At 40.2% G+C, this 20,287-nt stretch overlaps 2 protein-coding genes across 2 annotated transcripts in view; one reads left to right on the top strand and one right to left on the bottom strand.

Moving 5' to 3' along the window:
* LOC136885111 (polymerase delta-interacting protein 3) overlaps positions 1 to 8,689 on the bottom strand; it is a 30,611-nt gene extending 21,922 nt beyond the window's left edge. Inside the window, exons 1-2 of the mRNA XM_067157568.2 lie at positions 8,372 to 8,689; positions 7,847 to 8,105 (exon numbers count right to left, since the gene is read on the bottom strand). Of these exons, the coding sequence (XP_067013669.1) occupies positions 7,847 to 8,105; positions 8,372 to 8,451 (339 nt within the window). The 5' untranslated portion in view covers positions 8,452 to 8,689. The remainder of the gene's footprint in view (positions 1 to 7,846; positions 8,106 to 8,371) is intronic.
* A 99-nt stretch (positions 8,690 to 8,788) lies between these two features.
* The window catches only part of LOC136884991 (uncharacterized), a 98,234-nt gene continuing 86,735 nt past the window's right edge, over positions 8,789 to 20,287 (top strand). The window contains exons 1-3 of the mRNA XM_067157361.2: positions 8,789 to 8,822; positions 9,094 to 9,146; positions 9,249 to 9,414. Of these exons, the coding sequence (XP_067013462.1) occupies positions 8,790 to 8,822; positions 9,094 to 9,146; positions 9,249 to 9,414 (252 nt within the window). The 5' untranslated portion in view covers position 8,789. The remainder of the gene's footprint in view (positions 8,823 to 9,093; positions 9,147 to 9,248; positions 9,415 to 20,287) is intronic.

The following is a 20,287-nucleotide window of genomic DNA, read 5'->3' as shown; positions in this document are numbered from 1 at the left end:
AGGTCTTGTGGCGACGATGGGACAGGAAAGACCTAGGAATGGGAAGGAAGCGGCCGTGGCCTTAATTAAGGTACAACCCCAGCATTTGCCTGGTGTGAAAATGGGAAACCACGGAAAACCATCTTCAGGGCTGCCGACAGTGGGATTCGAACCCACTATCTACCTGATGCGAACTCACAGGTACGCGGTCGTAACGCACGGCCAACTCGCCCGGTAAATTAATTGAAGTTATGGAACTGCCCACATGGAAAGAATAACATTTATGAAAAAACATGCTATAGAAGCTATTGAAAGAAGATCAAGTGACAATTAATATAAACACAGTGTTGTATTTTCTTGTGTGAATGTGTGTCCAACCTTTGTCCTGTTCCTGTACGGGGTCGAGTACGAAGAGAGATGAATCTTCATAGTTAGTTTATACGACGGCCCTTCCTGACGTCAACTTCAGAGGAGTTAGCGAAATGAAATGAATGACGTGATATATGACGGTAGAAACGGAATGAGAGAAACCTGGCGCCGGCACATAGACTACTCCCGCCAAATAGCATCAAGAGGTCTGCTCAAGGCTTAATGTTTCCATTCAACAAACGAAATCACCATCAACAGGGTCATATACTCTCACTCCATATGATCACAGTAGAGGTGTCTGGAATTGAATCTAAGCCTTCTGCATGCAATCTAGTAATTAGAAATTGTATACTACTACCTTTCCTACCCTGCCGGCCAACATTCTGACTGTGAATTTTTCGACAAACAGGACTCAAACTGTCTTGTATCATTTTACGTGAATAAACACATTTAATTAACAATAGGATGTATTAAGATGCAATCCATGGACTCTTAATACCCTCAAGAGGGCCCCCAACTAAACACGAGCCAGCGCCAACAGAAACCAAGATGCAGAGATATTCAACACCACCATCTTATTTAGCGTGAGAATTCGGACGAGAATCGCCAAGATAACCAAACACTTTCCTTTCTATTAACACATTGAAGACGGCCATATTTGAATGTGTTGCTCTCCAGAAATCGCAGAGTTTTTAATGATTTTTTTAATTTTTTTCAATGCTAGGGTAAGCCATGATTATAACTACTTTTGGAATATTTAGAAAGATCACACTATCTTCTACACAAAAATGAGTTTTAATTATCATAATACTGCAGCAATTTTTAAATATAAATTTATAAAGATAATAAGTTTTACAGATGAAAAAAATGTTGATGCAGCTGTGGATGCCAGTTCGGTTAATACTGTATTTCAAAATCTGTCTAATATTGTGGACATATCTACTGAAACACACTTAATACAAATTCTAACCTAATTGGTCAATTGGCACCGGTATCCTTGTTTACAACCAGCAATTTGCTTTTCCACTGTTTGTTGTTTGAAGACGGGGTTGCATTGAGTTGCTGCAGGTTGAGATCTGTATACGGGAAACACCCACATTTTTAGGAAGCGGTATAAAACAGTATTACAGAACCCACTTCAGGAAGCGGTATAAAACTGCGTTACATTTCACACCAATTTGAAATTAGCTCATTATCTACATTTACTTGCCTGAAGCGCCAGAATCTTCATGTTTACTTAGTGTGTAAATTTTATCTTAATCCTCATTTTCAGAACTCGTGTCTTCCACAAGAACATCCATTATTGATTTGTTGTTGAAATTTTGTACACTTGAATTAGACAGGCTAAATATTCACAAGAATTACACAAACAAGCCTGCCTCTCGAACACACACTCTTCCTGTCCGCATGTACCGCACGTACTTTCCCATCCATTTTACAGCCGAGAGTCAACGATGGTGCAGCCCCACATTATGCCGGAACGTGGCTGTGTTATCAACGCCTTGAAAGAAGAGCTCCCGACTTATGCTCATAACTAGTACATTTTATGCTTATAGAAGCATTCTACAGTATCCTAGTGAAGTCACAGCAGCTACTTATTTTTAGCTACAGTGAAAATATGCCCGTAGTTTCTACGAGCGGCGTCTCCAATGGCTTAATTCTGTAGAAACTGCTATAACTGCTTTCGGTGAAGTAACTGAAGCACAGATTTTAAAATGCTAAATTAATTCCCTGTTCAGTCTGTCGATCACACAAGTTCAATACACTATAAAATACCTGTGGAAAACACACTAATTTATAAAAATACACACTACTTTATTCCTTGCTGAATAGTTGTGTTTTTTACAGGTATGCTATAGTGTAATATTCATATTGAACATGTGTGTTCGACGGACTGAAAAGCTTTTAAGTTACATGTAACCAAGTCTACACTGGAAGGTATGGCTTACTTCTCAACAAAAAAAGAACAGTGGTTTCATCAAAATAACCATCTGTAAACTTATTTGATGATTTGTTATCATTATCTCAATAGATTTTAGGGAGATGATGATCCAGGGATAATAAGGTTAAATCTTAAAAATACCTGACCCATCAGTGATAAAACATAAGGAATAACTTATAATATAATTGTTTATTTTTTGGTGATGATTTATTTTTATTTTTTCCTAGTGGTTTTAGGACGCACCGAAGGCGACGATGGGATAGGAAAGGCCTAGGATTTGGAAGGTACAGCCACAGCATTTGCCTGGTGTGAAAATGGGAAACCACGGAAAACCATCTTCAGGGCTGCCGAAAGTGGGATTCGAACCTACTATCTCCCGGAAGCAAGCTCACAGCCACGCGCCCCTAACTGCACGGCCAACTCGCCCGGTATAGTGATTTATCCATGATTTATCAAATTGTATAATATACCTCATGGTATAATCTGATTGATGTTTATCTTCAATGCAACTCATGTGTATATGATACAGAAAGACAATAATAATAATAATAATAATAATAATAATAATAATAATAATAATAAAAGGAAAATCTCTAGCTTCACAGTGACTGTTGATAGGCATTGTTGTGTCTTATGCTACTACTGCGGCTGGCAGTCTGTACTTAGTGCATAACCCCACTATCACAAAACAAATCATTGGTGTAATCACATAAAATGAGATTGTAAATAAAGGTTACAGATCCCTGCACATGGTTATGAGGGTGTTTACGGGTTGAGATATAGATGTAAAGGAGAGGGCATATAAGTCTCTGGTAAGACTGCAACTAGAGTATGGTTCCAGTGTATGGGACTGGTACCAGGATTACTTGATTCGAGAATTGGAAAAATTCCAAAGAAAAGCAGCTCGATTTATTATGGGTGATTTCCGACAAAAGAGCAGCCTTACAAAAATGTTGCAATGTTTGGGCTGGGAAGACTTGAGAGAAAGAAGACGAGCTACTTGTCCAAGTGGTATGTCCGAGCTGTCAGTGGAGAGATGGCGTGGAATGATATCAGTAGACGAATAAGTTTGAGTGGTGTCTTTAAAAGTAGGAAAGATCACAATATGAAGATAAAGTTGCAATTAAAGAGGACAAATTGGGGCAAGTATTTGTTTATAGGAAGGGGAGTTAGGGATTGGAACAACTTACCAAGAGAGATGTTCAATAAATATCCAATTTCTTTGAAATAATTTAAGAAAAAGCTAGGAAAACAACAGATACGGGAATCTGCCACCTGGGCGACTGCCCTAAATGCAGATCAGTATTGTTTGGATTATTGACAAGAATTTCAGATTCGCTCACATTCTTGACGTTCTTAATTTCGGATATACAGTAGTGCTTTTTGTCATATTGCAATTGTTGTTTTATTGCCATTTCATCCACTATCAAAGAACATATTCTTTCAGCCTCATTCAAACGTTCAGATTCCAGCTACAGTAGGTTTACAAGGTTTGTATCTCCTGTGCTGCAAGAAGTATCACCCAAATACCTGGACAGTATGCTCTTAAAAGGTAACTTTAGTATAGTTTTCCTAGCTGTAACCTTTTGGGTGATATGCATTCCCACACTAAACTGTGTTTTACCGTGAATTCTGTTCCTCTCGGAGAGCATTTCTCAAAATTCGCTATTTGCTCAAGAAGGAATGAAGACTTGTCATTTGAGGGATCTTGCTCAGCTGTTTTAATAATTCGTAACAAGACTTTATGATAATTATTGCTATAAGTCTCCAACTCCTGAATAGTTTTATTGAGTTCGTTCTCAAGGCGTGAAGGTTTAGCCTGCGCTCTCCACAATTTCAGCCTCAGTATTTTATTTTATTTCTATTCTGAGCAGCTTCTCCTCTAAAATGTCGCACCGGATACCAATGGAATAACGAGTCATCATTTCCGGGATACTCATGCAGAGAGACACCTCAGATATTGCTTTCTTTACAGAATGGCTCAGTTGATTCAGATTTCCGTTTCTTACCTGTGGCAGTGAATGAATGTTTTATAATAAGTCTACATTCTGGTGTGATCTGTTGGATTGTGTAAGATAAGAAGGGGAAACAGAGGGAACAGCAGCATACTGCAGTTTCTTAATTTTCAATCCAGGTCGATAGTCACACTCATGAAAATGAAGGCTACATACCACAGAAGATCTAGAATTTAAATTGGGCCTGAAGTTTGCTCTTAATATTGCTTTAAGCCATTGTTCCAAGAGATCAGTTTGATTGGGAAATTCATGAAACTTTACTACTCTGGCTTGTGCAGCAAGGCACGCAGCAATATACCATTGCTATTAATAGCCTGAAACCTGTAGTAAGACATTAATATGCCTATGGCATTATCATAAGCAATAACTAATTAAAGCAAATATGTCACGATAGCCTTCTGTGAAGTAGAATTTCTTTTTTGAATTGGCTTTATGTCGCACCGACACAGATAGGTCTTATGGCGACGATGGGATAGGAAAGGCCTAGGAGTAGAAAGGAAGCGGCCATGGCCTTAAGGTACAGCCCCAACATTTGCCTGGTGTGAAAATGGGAAACCACGGAAAACCATCTTCAAGGCTGTCGGCAGTAGGGCTTGAAGCCACTATCTCCCAGATACAAGCTCACAACTGCGCGTCCCAACCGCATGGCCAACTCGCCCGGTTCCGGGAAGTAGAAAATTAGATGACAAGGGTATGTGAAAACTCAAACGGTGAAAGAGATTAAAGCATATATTGTAATTCTTTTAATTCATTACTGCCACTACATACCCTCTTATGATGAAATAAATCTTCCGTACTTCGGCTAATATCACAACTGAACACAGTCTCAATAAACTACATAAAGAAATGACACTCAAAACACTGTTACTACCTCTTTCTCGATGTTCCTAATATGCCTCCAGCGCGAGTCTACTGCACGCTGCTAGTGCCAAAGCGGCCAACGTAATCCCTACTTGATGTTTGCAAGGAAGCTTGCGAGCCGAGTGAAGTGGGGAGACTGAGATATATACTAGAGGGCAATGACTAAACCAACTATCAAAAAGGGGTACACTAAGTCTAGTGGTAGCCCACGTCTTGATCCCAGCATATGCCACTGATGTCTTGGGGCACAAGCCAGGTCATGGTCACAATCTATTAGCGATCGGAAGTTGGATGACAACAGCGCATTCTAACTTCCAGCGTGTCGAAAAGCTGAATTAATTGACATATCTCTCCTTCAAAAAAAAATTCTCCACGTAACAATCTACCCAGCGCTGTGGCCTTTGGTTCAGAGGAATCCGAGTGCGATTCCCAACTAGGAATTTTGATGGCTAACTGTTAATTCCCTGGCTTGAAGACTTTGTAATTATCTTAATATACATCTCTTGATATATATATATATATATATGCAACACCACATAACCAAGCACCACCAAGTCCGTATACCCCTACTCATTATTTATTTCTATTGTCAGATACCCATTGTTATCGACTTTGATTGTTGACGGCAGTTGGTCAAAATATTGAAAGAATGGATGATAGAAGTGATTATACGATTAAGGAACATTTGCTGCTCGCTGTGTGGATTCACGAGCGTAAAATTAGTGACAAATAAGTTAAAAATGTGAGGAACAATTTCTTTGCGTGGCGTGTGAAAGCAACACCAACAAAAGCAACATTGTTAGCATGGGAAAAGAAACCCTTTTTAAATTATAGTGTTCGTGACGCAACGAGAAGTGGAAGACCATCCACCAGACTTGAACTTTGTGCTGACATGGAAAAATCTATCGAACAATCTCCTGTCAAATCCATATGCAAACGTGCATCAAAGTTGGGGATATAGAATCAACCATGAGGAAACTTTTTTTTTTAAGGAGTTGCTTTACGCCACACCAACACAGATAGGTCTTACAGCGATGATGGGACAGGAAGGGGCTAGAACGGCTGTGGCCTTTATTAGGGTACAGTCCCACCATTTGTCTGGTGTGAAAATGGGAAACCACAGAAAATCATCTTCAGGGCAGCCAACAGTGGGGTTCGAACACACTATCTCCTGAATACTGCATACTGGTTGCATTAAAGCGACTGCAGCTATAGAGCTCGGTTGGAAACACATCAAAGTGGATCTGAAAATCAGGTGCTGGCATCCACTGACCTCTGATGTTAGGCCCCCTTAAAACAACAAGCATCAGCATCAACATCTAGGAACAGGTGAGGAAGCAGCTGTTTTCTATAGAATATAATACTCAAGCCTACAAGCCTACTCAAGTCTACAAGTACCAATGAAGGGGATTCTATATAATACAGACTTCTGTAGATGTCTAACAATACAACCTTAAAATGCAAGCTGCAAGCTGTTCCACAATACCTTTACAACAACCCAGATATGTGACAAAACAATTCAAATACAATTTTGATGGTAAAGACAGACTCTCCTTAAAATAATTTGGACAAAACATCACATACACTATGAAATACAGCACATAAGGGGCCATATTTAATTATTGGAATATCATTCACCCATACTTGAAGGGCAGGTAAGTCAATAATGCAAAAACTAAATCTCTACCTGACACACAGGAATGTTGATCCAGACTAAAATTTTATGGGGGTATAATTTTACCTTCCGCAGCCCAGAGTTTATAACATTATAAGGACGCGAAACTAATGCAAATCTTACTTGGAATTCCTTTTAGAGGAGAGATGTGTTCATTGTGATGTCTAGGAACCCACCATTCCGCCCCCAGAAGTACATTTACTTTTATAACCTAATAAAGAGCAGTACCCGCCATCGGGCATGGCTAAAGTAGTTACATTCTGTTCACGTTGACCAGTGAGAATGCAAGTGACCTCACTGCCATCAATGTTGATAAATACATTGCGTTACCAAACCCGGCTGAATAAAAGCACACAAACACAAAACACCATGTAAAGGAAACAATGTGGCTTGTAACCGTCCAGCTCCTATCCTAACCGTTCGCACGGCAAGAACCAGTCCAGACCAATCATGTTTCCACATTAAACTAGAGGCCTAGGGCCGCTTCACGGCTTCTAACCGTCCAGACCAATGGTCTTGTCCACATCCTATCCTAACCGTGCGCACGGCAAGAACCAGTCCAGACCAATGGTCTTGTCCAGGTCCCATCCTAACCGTCCGCACAGCTAGAACCAGTCCAGACCAATCGTGTTTCCACACAAAACTAGAGGCCTAGGGCCACCAGCTATCGAAGCACCACTCACTCATCAGTTCCTAAGTACAGAGGTTGGCAGCACTGAGCACTGCTTGACAACATCCTTTCCAAGAGTGTAAACAAATGATAGTCGTTCCGCGCGCAGCAAAATGTAGCGAGTACTGGGCTGCGGAAGGTAAAATTATAATAACAAAAGGAACTGATGCAGGGATGAAACTCGGTTCTTATCATCACACATAAAATGCCAGTAATATCTGATACACTCTAAACTGTTTATGATACAACAGTACTCAATGACATATACATCTATATTTAACAAAATATATAACATCCATCATTACATATAAAACAACGTTAACACAAAAACTTACCTGCATTCTGCTTTCCCTCAACTTTTCCAGTTTCAATCGTGCATCACTTTTTTTAGCTATCTCCACCAATTTATCTCGCGCATCAGTGAGTTTCTGTCGGTTCTTCTGAATGATACGGAGACGAGCATCACTAATGCCAGAATTGAGTCCTCTACCCATTCCACCCCCACGACGACCTGCACGTTTACTGTTTGCATTGTTTTGGGTCGGGCCTCTTCGTGTTGTTTCTAACCTCTTTTGCTGCCTTCCTCTCCTTGTTCTACAAATGGGTGAATAGTAAAGTATAATCATAAGAAACCATGTAATTTTAGTAACCTCAGAATTATAGTAACACATAATGACAATGAAGTAACACTATATTAAATATTTCTAGCTGAAGCTAAAATTGTATAAAATGAATGTACTGCCGCCAGAATTATTGCAAGTAACTTTTACAGACGTTACAGTGGTGAACAAAAATAAGTCCTGAAGTGATTCTTATAACACTGATCCTTATGTTTTAAGGTTCGCGATGCATTTACTTACCCTCCTCTTCCCCTAATATTTAGTTTTGAATATTTCTTTTGGATAATATCGTCCAAACTCATGTCTATAGTACTCGCCATGCTGAAACAGCCGTCAATTCCCTACAGCGTCGATTGTCGTTTTGAACAGTCGGAGATCGAGGTAACGAATCGAGTTCGCCAAGCATTTGCCACAATCCAGATATATTATTTTATCCTTCCTGCTTGATATTTCTTTTTTTATCTTTGCATCGTAAAACTTCATCATTAAAACGATAAAATATTTTTCAAACGTTTGCATAGAGCATGAATAGAGAACCTTACATTTGTTACAGCTAGTTCCCCACTTGCAATTGACAAGTGATTTTGTACACGGGCACAATTTTGGCAATAACACGATTGCGCTCTCTATAGACAGTTAATCAAACTAGGTATTCGCGATGGCTGCCCATTCCTGGATAGGGACATGGGAGGTACATAAAATTATTAAATATGAAATTGTCAGGTTTATTTATGTGTAGAAAACTGTAATTTAAGTTACAAGAGAAACTAATCCATATATGTTTCATTTTTTGAGAGAGGAAATGCACGTTCTGTTATTGTGAAGCACATTACTTGCATGCTTGACAGATGAGAATGGGCGTAGCAAATGTACTGCTACAAAAGATGCTCGTGGCATAATAATTCGGTGATCAGTTTGTAGTTAATGTTTGTTTTGAAATATAGCACTCTATTCTCTTTCAGGTGGTATGTTGCAATTCACAAAGTAGCCATTCCGAGAAATCTGGAATTGAAGGGTGAGTTTAGATTGGTATACTGTCAAGTATGGTGTTTACATATTTCACCGATGCTTCTTCAGTGAACTAATCAACCATTCTTTGTCTTTCTATGCAATGAAGAACTCTTATTTGCTTGGATGAAAGCGGAGATGTTACTTGGACAGTGCCAGAGGGGGCCGAAGCCATACCATTATTCAGCTGTGAAACGTATGAGATATATAGCACTTCGTTGGCAGGGGTGGTTATTAGGTTTGGAGCGTATGCTGGCCATGTTATTGAATTCAGGGTGAGTAAACAAAAGATGGAATTTCTCTTCTTAAACATCATTAAATTATTTTTGTACTTTTTATATATGTAGATGTTAGTTGTGCAATACTTCGCCTAATTCAAGTTTAGTTTTGTGTCATCTCGGATAAGTTATTTTATCAGTTTTGTTTAGCAGATTGCTGTTAGGATGGAAGTGATTATTACACATCTAATCAATTTTTTTAAATAAGCTTTATTTCACCATTGTTCTGGAAAACAGATGTCTTAGTATTATGTTGATTGGAGCCTTTCCTGTTTACTCTCTCGTAGATGCTCTTGCAAATTATTGAATACAAGTGATGTTTTAATATATGTACTAACTCCTTTCCTTGCATTCTGGAAAGAACCTTCTTCAGTCTTGTTGTAATAAGTTACCGTCCATAGGTGGACAATACCCATTCTTTGTAATCGTGAATAAAAGTATCAATACGGACATGAAACTGATAGATTATAATACTAAACCTTCAAATTTTTATGTTCAGAGTGTTGCTGTTGCTTTCCTCATATTGTGTGGCATGTGCATTTTCTCAGAAGGTTGCCAAATTAACTTGCACCAGGTACGCAAGAGAGAATTTCTCAACTGCTTTCTGTATAGACAAATTCTCTCTCTCTCTCTCTCTTTTTTTTTTTTTTTTTTTTTACAACTACCAAGCTCGATAGCTACAGTGTCACCTAAGTGCGGCCAGTTTTCAGGAGATAGTGGGTTCGAATCCCACTCTCGGCAGTCCTGAAGATGGTTTTCGGTTGTTTTCCATTTTCACACCAGGCAAATGCTGAGACTACCTTAAGGCCACGTTCGCTTCCTTCCCACTCCTAGCCCTTTCCTATCCCATCGTCACGATAAGACCTATCTGTGTCGGTGCGACATAAAGCCAATTGTAAACATTTTCTTACAAGTTGCTTTATCATCGATAATAAATTTCATTGAAGAGCAATATAATGTAAAACAAAAGCTAAAGGTTTCCACCTATTCAATACTGTTTGTTGTAACCTTAAAAAAGTTACATATATTTGATTAAACTAGTTTCGGTCTTGCTAGATACCATCATTGGTCAAAATCAATAAAAGTTAAGACGAGACATGAATTATAGATAAAATTTATGAAGCAAGCATGTGTTGTTGATATTCATTGACAAGTAAAGACTCTTTTGTCGGCTGTAACTCAATCAGAGTATATGTATGTATGTATGTATTATCCGCACACTTTAACTTGGTGCATTTGTGTACGGGGGTGAGGAGTAAGGAGAGAGCTGTCCCAGTATCGATAGTGCTGCCTGGTGCTGCCAACTGAATGAAAATGAAATCTGAATTGAATCGAGAATATGATCGATCGATGTGAAATTTCTAAACCGTTATCATCTTAAGCCAACAACTATGTCACATACACATTATATAACATTATAAAACATTTCTCGATGCGAATCTTGTTCCTAGCATGGATTCTATACTTTGGCTTTGTTGTGTAAACAACAACAGTACTAGTACGTAATGTGTACGCCAGATGTCGCACAACGATGCTTAAAATTCAGCACTAGATGTAAATGCACCAAGATAAAGTGTGCGCATAATATGTATGTATGGTATTCAGCCCGAAGGCTGGTTTGATCCTCCACAGTTCCACTGAAAGCTATCAACAGATAGCCTAGGCATCACTGAAGAGGCGTACTAGGGAAATGAGGAGTGAGGTAGTTTCCTGTTGCTTTCCTCAGTGAGCCAGTAGTTGCTACTGCATATCAGCCTGCCAAGCCCACTGAAATGCATGCACCAGCTGACACTATGAGCAATATTTTCACACCATTCATAACAGGAACTGGCTGCATAAGGAATGTTATTACTAGCATCGCTCATACCTCAGTCACTTTCATGTTGTCAAAGCCAAGGATGAGACTGAGACAAGTCAATGAAAGTAACACATTGCTGCAGCCCATACCAGAAGACACAGTGCAATGTAAACACTACATCTCACCAGCAGGGGCCTTCCAAGTATATATATTAATATACAAACAACCAGTCACATACAAACAAGGCTGCAGACCAGCTTGAGAACTTCCAAGAGGGTACGTTACACGTCTTTCAAGTGTTATTTGCAGTTATCAGTTAGCAGGATCTTAAAGGTAAAAAAAAAAAAAAAAATAGAAGAAGGTTCATTGGTTCCCTTTTGAAACCCATTATAATTTGATTTCCCATTACATTAAGACACTGCATATTAACATATCAACAAACAATTTTAAGACTTTCATGTGATTGCTTTCCACGCAATCCTGAAGATGTTTTTCCGTGGTTTCCCATATTCACACCAGGCAAATGCTGGGGCTGTACCTTAATTAAGGCCACAGGCGCTTCCTTCCCATTCGCGGGCCTTTCCTGTCACATCGTCGCCATAAGAACTATCTGTGTCGCAACGTAAAGCAACTAGCAAAAAAAAACTTTCCACGCAAAAAATAGGCTATTTGATATTTTTATGACCCTATAAATGTACTTTCTATTTAATCTATTTTAATTTGGTGGTTCTTTCCACATATTTAATGGGTCATGGATATTGCAATTCCCATCATTCTCTTTTTAATAATCTAAATGTAATAATGGTGTAGTATTATGTTGTGTAGGTGAAGATGTCCACCAGGTGGATGAAGCATGTACTGATAATTTCTATCGGGTGATGTCTTTTATCTGATTGAATAGTATATTGAATTGGTGGATCCTTAACAATTGTGTATGTTTAGTGACGTCAACACGGAACCAATATGAAACTTATAGTATGTAATCTTTTTATAGCACCAGGCCAGTTGGCTACACAGTTTGGCTCACATAGCTCACACTCTGGAGTATGCTCTAGGCTTTAATGTTCCCAACCAATGGACGAACCACCATCAACAGCATCATATACGTTCACTCCGTATGAACATTCCATCCAGGCCTTTTTTTTTTTTTTTTTGCTTATGACTACGTCTCACCGACACAAATAGTTCTTATGGCGACGATGCAATATGAAGGGCGTAGGAGTTGGAAGGAAGCGTCCATGGCCTTAATTAAGGTACAGCCCCAGCATTTGCCTGGTGTGAAAATGGGAAACCACGGAAAACAATCTTCAGGGCTGCCGACAGTGGGATTTGAACCCACTATCTCCCGGATGCAAGCTCACAGCCACACGCCGCTAACCGCACGGCCAACTTGCCCGGTCAGCCAGGCTTTTAGGACACAATCTAGTGATTAGGAATTGTATACCACCACCACTCCTACCCTGCCGGCTGACATTCTGTTGGTGAAAATTGTTAATATGCCATTTATCACTCTGTAATCTGGCTCTTCTGTCTCAAGATATTGAGTTCCAGCACATGTTGTTATTGGCACAGCTATGTGTGAACTAGTACCTTAAGAAAGAAAGAAAGAAAGAAAGAAAGAAGGTAAGTAAGTAATAGTAAGGCATCTCTTTTGGGACCAATATTTAGACACACTAATATGAAGTGAAAATTCTTAGTAGCGAACACCTTTGAGAATCTGTTATTAAGAAGTGTCCGCTATTTGGAAAAGTTAAAACTGGTTTGGTGACATATTTTCCATATAAACACTCACAGCTGTAGTCCAAGAATAAAATGTTCCTGCCAGACTGACTAGCTTGGGTAATAGAGTACTGGCCTTCTGGGTTCAAGTTGGTGGGTTCGATCCCAGTTGAGTCAGGTGGTATTTTAAGATGCTGTGAGGTCAACTTATGGGAACTGAAGAGAACAGTTGCCCAACGTACTAATCCTTGTGCCAACATTCAGCAACCGACTGAAGCTGCTATCTAAGAGTAGTGAGACATGCCGCAGGGCCCGAGGTGGTTGTACTCATATTGATAATCAACAATAATTTTGTGTTCAAAATCCCACATTGCCAACGTTGTGATTTTGCTGTGTTTCAGTTGCTTTTGTATAGCTAACTGCATGTCGTTTGTCTTTGTATGTGCCTTTCGTAATGTATAATGTATGTAAATATGCATAGCAAAAGAAAAAGTGCACTAAACCAGAATAGGCAAAACATTTTTTGAGCAATGTATATGTTCATGTATTTACACCTAGGAATTAAATAATTGTCCCCTAGAAGTGTCCTTTAGGAGAAATTGCACTGGAGCAAGTAGATGCTTTGGTCTGACAAAGATGCAGCTTCAGATAATTATGAGGAAGTGACAGCTGTGACATTTATTATTGATTTATGATTTATTTGTCATGATAAGATTATGGCCAGGTGATCTTCTCTGACATGTAACTAGGTAAATAGATTATTTATAACACCAAGTTGTTTACATTTCATTATATCTATATACACAGTCGAACCACATGATTATGACCACCTGCTAGTATCCAGATTAATTACTCTTTTCAGCGCGGTTAGCAGCTAGACATGCTGGCATTTTTTCAGTCAGGTGGTGATAGGTCGACAGGTATCTGGGTCCATGCTGTCTGCAGTGCTTCCCACAACTGTTGAAGAGTGCATGGCAGAGGAGACAGACGGAGAAAACAACGATTGACGTAGCCCCACCGATGTTCAGTTGGATTGAGATGGGGGACTGTTTGATCATCAGGGAAGAACTTTGAAATCTTGATCATGCTCTTCCAGCCATGGGCGGACACTTCTAGTTCTGTGACAAGATGCATTTTCATGCCCGAAGATTCCATTCTCTAGAGGAAAGACAATCGTTATGTACGAGTACACATGACCCGCTGAAGATGGATTTATAATCAAATCAAACAAGAGTGCCTTCCACGTGGATGATGGGACATGGAGAATACCATAAAGTATATTCCCCAGACTGTAACGCTGCTCCCAATGCCTTGTGTTCATCCACCATTGGTTGCAGGGTGTTGGTTCTCTGATGTTTCTCACCGGATACATTGACGTCCATCTGTTCTGTGTAGCTGAAACGTGACTTGTCGGAGAAGGCTGCCGGTTGCTGGTCAGTAGCAGTCCAGTCACCATACTGTTGAGCAAATTCCAGTCATTTTCATAAATGCACCTGTATTAGCATGCATGCAGTCACCCTCCATCTACTCTGGGGATTTTGCTGAACTGTTGCAGTAGAAACATGTATGGCAAATAAAAAAATTTAAAAAAAAAAAAAAAAAGAGTAAACCATGCTCAGAAGGATGCTGGTTGTGGAAGAATACTAGCATAGATTTTGACGTGAATGCATCTTATAAATCATGATGTCAGTTTGAAAAGTTGAGTGAGATGAAAATAGGGTAGACGAATTGGATTGGGAGTGGTGCTGTTTGGTGGTCAGGGAAGACCTTTGAAATATTCATCGTGCTCTTCCAGCCACGTGTGGACACTTCTAGCTGTGTGGCAAGGTGCATTTTTGTGCTGGAAGATCCCATCCTCCTGAGGAAAGACACTCATCATGTACTATTAGACGTGATCGCCAAGGATGGATTTATAACCAAATCGAACACGAGTGCCTTCTACATGGATGATGGGACCTAGAGGAAAGACAAACATCATGTATGGGTAGACGTGATCACCGAGGATGGATTCATAACCAGATCAGTAAATCTGTCAGTCAATGATGTGCATTTAGGGCTGTGTCGCCCAGGTGGAAGATTCCCTATCAGTTGTATACCTAGCCTTTTCTTAATTTTTTTGAAAGAACATGGAAATTTATTGAACATTTCCCTTGATAAATTATTCCAATCCCTAGGACTATTTCACACCACTTATCCATCCTCGGTGATCACATTTACCAGTAACGACGATTGTCTTTCCTCAGGAGGATGGGCTCTTTCCAACACAATATTGCACCTTGCCACATAGCAGGAAGGGCACAGTTACAGTTTCAAAGTTCCTCCCTTACCAACACACAGCATGTCGTTGGTTGGAAGGAATCGCAATAAATCCCTAATGTTTATGGTCTTGCATAGGCATTTGAAGAAAAGGAGAAGAAATGGATTGCAGTGGGTTCATCCAATCAGTATTGAAAAGAGATAAGGTTGGGGCATTCTTAGAACTTTTTGAAGATTTAAGAAATGGCTGGGACAAGTTTTTCAGCTATTTTAGGATGAGCGTGCAAACTTTTACCGAACTACATGTAAGAATCAAAAATTCCATTAAGCGCCACAGCACATCCTCCAGAGATTGTATCCAGCCTATTCAAAACAAGGAACCACAACACTTGGAGACTGCAGACGGGTGCTGTGCTGGCTAGATGTGTAATCTTCCACTGATTCACAGTTCCCACTACCCTCACAATCTGGTTTCGCAGCACAGACAGCCAGTCCGCATAGTGGAAACTGCTGGCGTCCTGCTACAATAGGACGGCAACCGGATATTGTTTATGATATAGATGTTGATTCTCATAGGGAACCTGAAATATTTGTCCCGAATGAGTAAATTTATAATACTAATATAAATGTCCAATAACGGACCATTAAGATGGGACATGGAGAATACCACAAGTATATTCCCCAGACTGTAACGCTGCCTCCACTGCCTTGTGTTCATCCACCATTGGTTGCATCTTTATCATCTGATGGCCAAGCAGGCATCAATTTTTAGTAATGAGACAGTCTTTCATAGTGCATTGGCATTGCCAGTGGCTCGAAGTAGCCTACGCATTGGCCTTCACGGTATGCACTAGCCATGCGTCTTGGTGGGTGTGCTATGTACCAACTGATGAGCCCAACTTAGCACTCGGGGGCGAAATGCTGGCATCCAGGAATGAGTTGAATGGAAAATTTATAATGTCCAATAACGGACCATTTATATTGGTATTATTGTTTATACGACTACGACTTTGATCGGATAAGTATAAAACACCTCGTACATTTATCTTCCTGAGAGTCATGTACCCAGCATTGGTTATCCGATAGCCGGATAAGTGTGCAAAAGGCCTTACTTCTCGTTCAAGGGTGCCTTCTACATGGATGATGGGACCTAGAGAATACCACAAAAACATTCCCCATAATATAACACACCGGGCGAGTTAGCCATGTGGTTAGGGGTGTGTGCAGCTGTGAGCTTGCATCCAGGAGATAGTGGGTTCGAATCTCACTGTCGGCAGCCCTGAAGATGGTTTTCCGTGGTTTACCATTTTCACATCAGGTAAATGCTGGGGCTGTACCTTCCTTAAGGCCACGGCCGCTTCCTTCCAACTCCTAGCCCTTTCCTATCTCATCGTCGCCATAAGACCTGTCTTTGTCGGTGCAACGTAAGGCTACTAGCAAAAAAGACTATAACACTGCCTCCACTGCCTTGAGTTGCCTTCACCATTGGTTACAGTTCTCAAATGTTTTCACAGGATACATTGACGTCCATCTGTTCTGTACAGCTGAAACATGACTCGTCGGAAAAGGCTGCCTGTTGCCAGTCATTAGCAGTCCATTCAACATACTGTTGAGCAAATTCCAATTATTTTCATCATTGCACCTGTATTATCATGCATGCATTCACCCTCCATCTACTATGGGGATTTTGGTGAACTCTTGCAGTAGTATGGATACTCCCTGGTTGATGTCTTGGCAAAAAAAGAGAGAGAGAGAGAGAGAGAGAGAGTAAGCCATGCTCAGAAGAATGCTGGTTGTGGAAGAATGCTAGCATAGTTTTTGACTTGAATGCGTCTCATAAATCATTATGTCACTTTGAAAAGTTGAGTGAGACGAATGTATGGGAGATTTTAAAACAATATTCTATAAAATATAAACCATGTACTGTACAGTCAAGTTGTGTATACACATGCTTAGTAAATGTTTACACAAGAATCCAAGATCACGACCAGGAATCAAAGCACTTCTTCGGTTCCAGATGGCCCATCTCTTTTGAGAGCACATAGCAAACACGCATTAAGCAATGCAAGCGGTGCATGCCCAAGGCTGTAGCTGCAAACGGGCGCAAATAATATTGTGATCCTCTACGGGGGTGGGGAGTGAAAAAGAACATGTTGTAAAGGAGGCTAAGGTGCAAGTACTAGTGACTGCATAAACTCTGTGGAAGATTGACAGAGTCTGATGATGATCTGTCACTATGTGTTTGTTTTCAATTATCTCTTTGCTTTTATTGGTTCCTAATAAATCTTCCGATAAATATTTATCACATGGCTTTTAGTGCCGGCAGTGTTGGAGGACATGATCAGCTCACCAGGTGCAGGTCTTTGTGTTTGATGCCCATGGGCGACCTGTACCTCAGGTTGTATGATGATGATGATTATTATAATGAGGTAGGGGTTTGGTTAAACCTGGTGTCGGCACATGGCCTACTCCTGTGAAATAACACCAAGGGATCCGCTCAAAGCTTAACGCCTCCGCCCGACAGATGAATCACCATCAACAGCATCATATTCCTTCATTCTGTTCCACTCAGTGTACATTATAGCCCGCCTGGTGGCCCTGATCATTAAAGTATCAAGTCTATATGGTCTTACAACATGGTTAGCTGATTAGAATCCCATTGGTGGAAAAAAAATGTCACCATCAGAATGTTGGCCGGCATGGTAAGGAGAGGTTGTGTTATACAATTTCTAATCACTAGATAGGATAACAAAAGCCTCGGTTCACCAAGCTCGATAACTGCAGTCACTTAAGTGTGGCCAGTATCCAGTATTCGGGAGATAGTAGGTTCAAACCCCACTGTGGGCAGCCCTGAAAATAGTTTTCCATGGTTTCCCATTTTCACACCAGACTAATGCTGGGGCTGTACCTTAAGGCCACAGCCGCTTCCTTCCCACTCCTAGCCCTTTCCTGTCCCATTGTCGCCGTAAGACCTATCTGTGTCGGTGTGATGTAAAACAACTAGGAAAAAAAAAGCCTGGGTTCAGTTAAAACCTCTCCAGAGTGCTCATGTGGAGTGGGGGCATATGATTCTGTCGGTGGTTATTTGTCCGTCGGATTAACTTAGTTTTATTGTTAATGTAGGGTAAAGTTTGTACAAAATAAGTACTCATCAGTGTCCCTATTCTGGTTACCTAATAAATGCCAAAAGATCAGTTGTGAAATGACGTAAAAATCCTTAAAAGATAAAAGACTTAAAACGAGCGAGAAAAAACCCACAAAAATATGTATTTACCCAAAATAATAAATATGTGTACTGTCCACATTACCTTTATCTTGCAATCGAGTGAATACAATTAACAATTGCCAAACAATAATAATAATAAGTACAGAATTTGAGAGAAAGTTTGTCCGCAAGTTAATGGATCCAAAAATCATGGATGGCCAATATATAGATTACGAGGAAGGGGAGAATTATACCAGGAAAGCGAAAGATTCATTGAGTCATTGAAGAAAAGAATAACTCATATTTTATGGAGATTGTTTAGAATGGATGAAAAGAGGCTGAGAAATCAGATTTTTAAGACACTTGACAGTAAACCTAAAGTTTCTGACAAGTGGTTCAGGGAGGTAAGAAAGGATCTTGAGCACTTTGGATTAAATCGGGAAGACCTCCTAATACCAATGTAGACCGAACAAAGTATAGATCAGTGATTGACAGCTTCAGAGTATTCCATGATGAACAGAAACTGAACTGGGGATGGACAGAGAAAAGAAGACAGGTTGCAAGAGAAAAAAATGCAAAGATTTTGAGCTGCAAAGAAGGCTTCCAGTAAAGTGTGATTGTTGCTCAACATGGTCTGAAATGGCTGTAAATGAAAATAATAATAATAATAATAATAATAATAATAATAATAATAATAATAATAATAATAATAATAGGTTCAGAAATACCTGAGAGAATAATATTTCAGTCATTTTTTAAACACATTTCCTAGAAGCAAAATTACTGAGCATCTACTGTATATATTGTCATTATTGGGATTTTTTTTTTTTTGCTAGTTGCTTTACGTCGCACCGACACGGATAGGTCTTATGGCGACGATGGGACAAGGAAGGGCTAGGAGTGGGAAGGAAGCGGCCGTGGCCTTAATTAAGGTACAGCCCCAGCATTTGCCTGGTGTGAAAATGGGAAACCACGGAAAACCATTTTTAGAGTTGCCGACAGTGGGGTTCGAACCCCCTATCTCCTGAATACTGGATACTGGCCGCACTTAAGCGACTGCAGCTGTCGAGCTCGGTATATTGGGATATTATGCAATCTACTGATATTCTGGATGCCACTTATTTGTCGTGACCTACATGTTGTTGAATGCTACATCTTTTAATGCATATTGAATTTTCACAACCGCATTGTAATCAAAATTGACTTTCAACATATTAGATCATGTTACATATAGTACATGTTGACCGAACAAAGTATAGAGTATTCCATGATGAACAGAAACTGAACTGGGGATGGACAGAGAAAAGAAGACAGGTTGCAAGAGAAAAAATGCAAAGATTTTGAGAGAAGTACAGAACAAAAAATGGCCAACGGGACACCAGTGGGATCCAAACCCACAACCTCCTGATTTTGCGTCGGTTGCTCTACTGTATAGCTATGGTGGCCTAGGTAATCTTTGTTCTGTTGGAAAGGATCTAAGCTACAGGTCTGGCACTACTGCCATCACAGTGTAGAGTGCGTGAATGCAGTAATGAAAATTCAATATTAATCGACTTGGTCCACAACGGACAACTCGCACGCACTTAGTACGTTAGTACTCGGGCATTTCAACAATTCTCTGAAATACGAGATTGTACCTACTATGGTGGCAGGTAGCAGGTAAAGACCCTCTTCAGAGACAGCGCTACCCAGGGAGTGGTGCCTCTGCCTTGGTGAGTCCCAGAGCACATCTGGTAAGGGTCCGGGCTCAGGGTTACGAGTGAAGACCTCAACGGCATCTGCAACGGAGAAGCTGGTCTTTGGCACATTGGAGATAGCAGAAGAGGCAGCACTTGACTCGGGGATAAATACGAGTGCAGTTTAAAGGGTCCAATGGCTTCGGGCAGACGAGG

This window comes from Anabrus simplex, chromosome 13, assembly GCF_040414725.1.
Source record: "Anabrus simplex isolate iqAnaSimp1 chromosome 13, ASM4041472v1, whole genome shotgun sequence".
NCBI classification, from domain to species: domain Eukaryota; kingdom Metazoa; phylum Arthropoda; class Insecta; order Orthoptera; family Tettigoniidae; genus Anabrus; species Anabrus simplex.
The sequence above is the reverse complement of the archived record's forward strand: the minus strand, read 5'-3'. Positions and strand labels throughout refer to the sequence as shown.